We start from the raw sequence: 6,805 nt of genomic DNA, 5'->3' as shown, positions 1-6,805 counted from the left end.
CCAAACCTAGTCCAATCAATTGGCATTTGTTTTATTGCTTATCAAAGTCTTATCCAATCCTTAGTCTCATAATCTCAGTCTTATAATCTTTAATGTAAAAAAAACAGTCCCATTCCCCTCTGATGTCTAAAGACTTGTGAGCTCTTTAATCCCACACAATGATAAAATCATATGTTCACGCACACAAATGCATCCGCGCACAGGGTCCTGGCACTGCACCGTGCCCACAGTTAGTGGTGTCATAAAATAAATACTATGTGCGTCGCAATAAGAATGAAACTGCATGTCTGAACTCTTTGCATGAAGCTGCGTTTCATAACATCCTCAGTCGTGGCACCTCCTCACTTGCAGCAAGTTCTGTCTAAGAATAGAGACGAATGGCAGCTTTATGATTACATGAAGACGAGCAAACGTTCCCAAAGATGATTCCTCGGTGCTTTAACACTTAATGAGAATGAAACATATGAATATAATAAGAATATACAGCGATTTATGCAATCTATAGAAATGATGTGTCTTTAAAAGTCAGTGGATACATTTTAGTTTATGTAGAGTTGTGTTTTAATTTCCCCTTCGACTGAAATACTTTACTCGTCTTTATACAGGTTTGAGTGCAGCTCAGTAGAGAAGCAACATGAATATTGTATTTTAACATCAATATCAAGCGCTACAAACTTCCCGGAACATCCTAATGTGCAAGTGGTTGTGACACTTTACAGTTTGATGTTTCCTTTAGACTTCAAGGCTGCTTTTGTGGTGGAGGAAAGTTCATTGTAAGGAGATGTGATGAGAGAGGAGACATTAAGGAACAAGAGCGCTCTCTAGTGGAGTAAACCACCACTACAACTTGAATCTCAAACGTGTGATGATTTTTCTCTAGAATTTCTGTTATTTCTGTGGAATAATGTGGAATTACAGATAAGAAATAATAACCAGGCATGAAGCTGTCAGTGAATCAAGAAACATTCTCTGCAGCACACAAACTGAGGACCTTTAAGGTCAGCCAACCTATTCTCAGAGAAGTTTATAACAGTAGACATCATCCTTATTTTTAATATTGCATCCTGGTTTAAATGTCTGACTGCTAAAGACAAAAAATAATCTTTCCATTATAGATACACTTGGCAGTGCAATTTTAGACTGCAACCAACGTCAAGTATTTCATCACACAGAAACTTGGTTAAAAGAATGATTCCTAAAATGTTAGGTTACTCATCCCACCCACTGAAGAACCACTTTCAGTTCCCCCATTTTCAACAGAAATGCAGAGTTCTCTGTGTAAAATATCTGCAAAAAAACCCCAATTATCCCATTTGCTATAAATCAGTTGAATCAGTAACTACTTGATATCAAACCAGCCTGATACTAACACTTATCTATCTTTTCAACCGACACTAAAAAAAGGGGTTAAAGTTGAATGGTTGATTGATAACACGCAACTGAATTAAATTAATCTAGATTAAATTAGAAAGTAATATGAGTTCCACTGAGTTAAATTGGATTTACTTAAATTATTTAATTACTGTCAAATAAGGATTAGTGCAACTTTATTTTGAGAAAAGTCAACTTGAAGTTTCAAGTTTTCCCAACTTAAGTATTTGCTTTACCCATATGTAACATTTAAAACAGAAATGTGTCATCAGATTCACCGTTCTTTACTTGTGTTTATTCTGTAATCCTACCAGAAGAAAACCGCAACAGAAAAATTAAAAGAAACATGAACGTTAGAAAGAGAGTTCTAAAGAAGTAGTAAAACAAATGTTTGCACTTCTGTATCAAGTGTCTCGTAGCTAGATACTTGGAAATAATGAACTAGACTCTAGTTCATAAGATCCACAAAAGTAATCTGCCCTCACTAACAGCAGAGAGACAAGTGAGATTGATTTTGACATAACAATTTACTACAACTGCAGCTCAAATACACTTTTTACAGTACAGCAGTTTTATCTGTGTTGTCATTGTTCTTTATTCTAACTGAGTTTTCCATGTTTTTATTTGTATTGCCCGTGTTTGTTACACGCCAATTATCCAGCTATCTGTTTTAACAACTTTGTAACTTCAAAAAGTTTGCAAGACAGGAAATGACATCTGACTAATATAAACCAAAGTGCAACACTCTGAGGTCATGATTTAAATGTGGAACTGAAAGATTTTAACACTCCCCCAACCAAATGTCAACATTTCGTACACTACAAGCTGTGGTGTGTGAAGATGTGGCGCGTTCACAACCTGCTGTTCTTCCTCTGCAGTAAGTTCTTCTAAAGAATAAAAAAAAATAGGTGTTTTTCCTAGCAAACACAAGTGACTAAAGCTATTTATCTTACTGTTCTGTCATGATGATTGGTGTTTGATACAATATATGTAGGTTTTGCCTTCTCTTTCCAGTTCCTCTGAGTCGTGTGACCAGTGCTGCAGGTGTGCTACGTGTGTTTGGATACGAAGGGAGAGAAGCTAATGTTTCCTGCCACTATAGAAGAACACATCAGTCTAATAAGAAGTACTTCTGCAAGAACGACTGCAGCAGGGAAAGGGATAAGATCACACAAACAAAGGAGGACAAATACTCCATATATGATGACAAAGACAAACAACTCTTTACGGTGACCATCTCTGAGCTGACTTATATGGACGCTGGGAAATACTGGTGTGGGGTGTCCAGATTTGGACGGGACATCTACACTGAAGTCAGGCTGGATGTAGTACCAGGTAAATTAAAATGATACGTTTTTGTTCTATGTTTGGAAGATTAAGTTAGATTTCAAACACGCTCAATAATCATCCTCTCTGGGTGAAACTGTTGAAGCTTGGCACAGTTTCTGATGCTGTTTGTGTCTTACTGACAGACAGCTGCTGTGACAATGTGACCAAAATCCAAAGTGACGGAGAAGATTCGGTGTCCTTCAGTTGTACGTATGATTCTGAGCACGAGACCAACCTGAAGTACGTCTGCAGGGGGAAGCAGCCGTCCACATGTCTGCAGCAGGCACTGATCACCTCTGACCACCAACAAAGCGGACGGTTCGTTCTAACTGATGACAAGGAGTCCAGAAAATTCACAGTAACCATAAGCAGTCTGACCCAAAAGGATTCTGGGTTGTACCTTTGTGGCGTCCATAGAAACACCGGATTGGATGTTTTCTCTGCTGTTGAGCTGGAAATCAAAGGTTATACCCCATCCTGTTATAGTAAACTGAAACATTTCACATATAATGTACAGTATATAACTATTTCATCACAATGGATGTAGTTCTAAAGAATATTTGAATTTAAATAGATTTTATTTGAAAGGAACATATTTTTGATACATAGCATGAAAGGAAAGAGCCACACAGTGAGTGTTATAACTATTTGTAATTTTCAGCTCCTCTGGGCCTTTAGATAGAAAGTACAATTAATAAATACAGCTTCTCATAAAGCCACAACATACTACAGAAATGAAAGTGCAATGAAATGCTTGTAGCAGAATACAATAATTAGGATGTGTAAGGAAACAGAAAAACAACAACGAATGGGGTCTGAAGTGATGCTGGTTACAGGAAAGATGAGTCCAGATGAAATCTTGAGTTACAAAGGGAAAACAGAATGAGGCAAAACTGACAAACTGTGAAACAAAAAGGTGGCAAGAACACAAGAAATAGAAAAAACAGATCTATAACCAAAAATGCCTTCAGATCTGGTTTGCTTTTTAATTAGATTTCACTTGGTTATGACTTTTGGAGAGGGTTAATTGTCCAAATCTAGATCTAAGACATAGTCATATTTAATTAATCATGCTCCTTTATTGCTGTCTTGTCTTTGGATAAATTAGGAAATTGTTTCTGGGGCTAAACTGTTGATATAGTCGGAGACTAACTTGAGAAAACAGAAATGAATGATGCTCTTAAAGCTCAGTAGATTGTATGTTTTCAAGATGTTGCAGCGATGCCTCCATGCATGCTTTCAGAGCCTGACTGCACGAGGATGTAACGTGTGTGATTGTTAATCGGGATGCCTGAACCCATAAAATAAGAGGAAATCATGGAGTGTGTTAATAACTGGGCTGCCTGCGGAGGTTTAGTACCTGAATAATCTGAAGCAATTAAGTTACACTTGAAGTATTATTTCCATGTTCTTTTTCTAATGAGGAAATATTCTATTGTCCTTTATAACAGCAAACCAGTGAACAGGTCTGGCTGTTTTAATCAAAGTTTATTATCATACATCACGTTTTTAATGTAAATGTGCACACTTCAGTCCATGCAAACACGTGGGAAACTAACAGCGTAGCTTCATTAGCTGAGAGGAACACGAGACACCGACTGCTCAGAGGTCAAAGGTGCTACTTCCGCTTTTTAAAGAAACTGTAATTATCGATATGGGAAGCGTGTAATACTGAAAGTGTACATTTTCATTCTGTTTTGTGTTTTTTTTCTCAGATGCTGCAACCATTCTGCACATTGTGGCTTACGTTCTGCCCACATCTCTGGCTGTACTGCTCATACTGACAGTAACTTTGGTCACGGTTTACAAATGTAAATGTTACAAAGGTACGTTTTGCATGCATCCACGCACACACACACACACACACACACACACACACACTGTACGGTAATCCAGTGTTTTTCTGTGCTGCTCCAGGTTCTGACGTCAGCATGAAAGCAAAGAACATCACTGAAGCAGGAGAAGCAAAGTTTTTGGATCATGTAAGGAAATTTTAAAAAGACCAACTTTTACAGAGTTAGACGCTTTCAGAGGATGCAGTGTTGGTTAAAATGTTCATTAAGAGGCAGAATAAACATCGTACTGCTGGTTTTACTGTCACCGGTGCAGGAAATGTAAAGTTTGTGGAAGGTAACTGTGATTTTACGGTACTTTACTTGGCCATTTCCATTTTAAACTACTTCACTACATTGCAAAGGGAAATATTGCACTTTTTATTCCACTACATTTAGTTGCTTTTGCAATTAAGATTTCTCATAGATACTATAACCAGTTTTTAATATATAATGCATTGTTGGAGCATAGTCAGGGGCACATTTCAGACATCTATGCGTTGTTCACAGCTTCACCAAATATTGATTTTTTTCCCCTCTAGGTTGGTCACATGGTTTCATTTCAATGAATGTCTAAATGATCTAATATGTCACCAAAAATCCCAGATTAGAGACAGAGTCCAAAAACTGAAATTGGATTTCCTCCTCTCCCATTAAACATTTCACAACAATACTTTTCATGCAGGACTTTCAGGTGTAATAGAGTAGTTTTACATGCTGCATTGGTACTTTTACTAAAGTAAAGGATGTAAATTCTTGGAATGGAAGTGGGATCCCTTAAAATTAAAGGGCTTTATACAGATGGTACATGCACTCATGTCCTCAGCATGTCCTTTGAATGTTTAGCATTTAGCATGAAGCCCTGCTGGACCTCACAGAGCCACTAGCATTCCTGTAGACTCCTGTTTTTATTACATGTGGAACACAGCTGGAGAGAGTAAATCACCCACAATCAACATCTTCTCTATTTGTTTTGCTGCTAGTGGAGCAAAAAAAAACAAACAAAACAACCGTGAACAAAACAACTTTCCTTGGATTACTGCAACCATGTTTGAGTTGGAATATTATGCCAAAAATGTTAAAACATGATGATTTTGCTTTTGTTTTTTTATGGTTTTTCAATTTTTCTTTTAGATTTATGAAAATCAAGGATCCGAGGTGTGTGCAATGTGGGATTCCTCTGAACAGCACAACAGTCACGTCTATGATAATGAGGATGGCAGCGATATGTACTATAAGTTTACTGCACCTGAACACATCTACTGTAATCATTATGAAATCAAATAAAACAAAGTCACAACAAAGTGAATGGATGCACGACTGGGGTCAAATCTGTGACCACATTAATCCCCTCATTGTTGCAGCATGTTAGTATTTTCCCAGTTTAACCATTGAATATTCATGTAGAACTGATCTTCTGACAGTCTAAAAATACAAGCTTAGATTCTGCAGTCTTTTGATCTGTAACTACGAGGTTTTTTTTTGGTTGTTTTATCTGCATTTAGCCTGTTTTTACACATTGACTTTCACCTTTACAGCACTTATTTATACTTCTAGATGGGTAACTGATGCAACAGTTTTAAACAATTATTCTCATAAAAAGTTTCAGACGACTCTCATTTATTAACATTTCTTTTTTCTTTTTGCACTACATGGATATTTAAATGAAATGAAGAACAACTGATTTGCTCTCTACTAACTCTGCAACAAAGATCCAAAGCAACCCAAATTTTTGAAACTTACAAACAAAGCAAAACCAGCACACAAACACTCAGAGTTCATCGTCTTTAGTATCCTGACAGCGCTGAGACGGTCGGGTACCGTTTACGGTGAGTCATGCACTTTTCTCTCTCGATGAACAGCGAGTGGGTTTTACAGCTTATGTCCTTCTCGAGCGCCATGCGTGACTCCTCCAGGTGGGACAGGGAGCCTCTGGCTTCGCTCAGCTGCTGGTGCAGAGACGCCACAGTGGCATCAATCTGCCTCACCTCTGCTTCCAAACTACAAGAGGACACGCAGAGAGAAAGAAAAGACAGAAGCTTTTAATTTGTTTTGTGTGTGCATTAAGGATTGACCGATAAGGGGTTTTCCGGTGACGATACCGATGCTGATTATTGGCAATCGAGGAAGACTGACATTTGGGGCCCATATACAGAAGATGTCACATATTAACAGTCTGTAATAGCGGCATGGTCGCGGTTTTTCCAACATGGCGGATTTCCTGTTGGGTTTACAGAAACATGCTAATGGACTTTTTTGTGCATCACAAGTTG

General features: G+C 37.9%; 1 protein-coding gene across 1 annotated transcript; it reads left to right on the top strand.

The window, feature by feature from the left end:
* The first annotated feature begins 2,183 nt into the window (after window positions 1–2,183).
* Window positions 2,184–5,849, top strand: LOC103368015 (CMRF35-like molecule 9). The gene is made up of 6 exons (XM_008296244.1): window positions 2,184–2,248; window positions 2,386–2,706; window positions 2,844–3,164; window positions 4,416–4,526; window positions 4,618–4,682; window positions 5,667–5,849. Exons 1-6 carry the CDS (start codon window positions 2,212–2,214, stop codon window positions 5,817–5,819), a joined length of 1,008 nt encoding a protein of 335 aa, XP_008294466.1. The 5' UTR covers window positions 2,184–2,211; the 3' UTR covers window positions 5,820–5,849.
* Window positions 5,850–6,805: the final 956 nt, after the last annotated feature.

Source organism: Stegastes partitus, unplaced genomic scaffold (assembly GCF_000690725.1).
Source record: "Stegastes partitus isolate 25-593 unplaced genomic scaffold, Stegastes_partitus-1.0.2 Scaffold1114, whole genome shotgun sequence".
Classification (NCBI taxonomy): Eukaryota; Metazoa; Chordata; class Actinopteri; family Pomacentridae; genus Stegastes; species Stegastes partitus.
The sequence above is the reverse complement of the archived record's forward strand: the minus strand, read 5'-3'. Positions and strand labels throughout refer to the sequence as shown.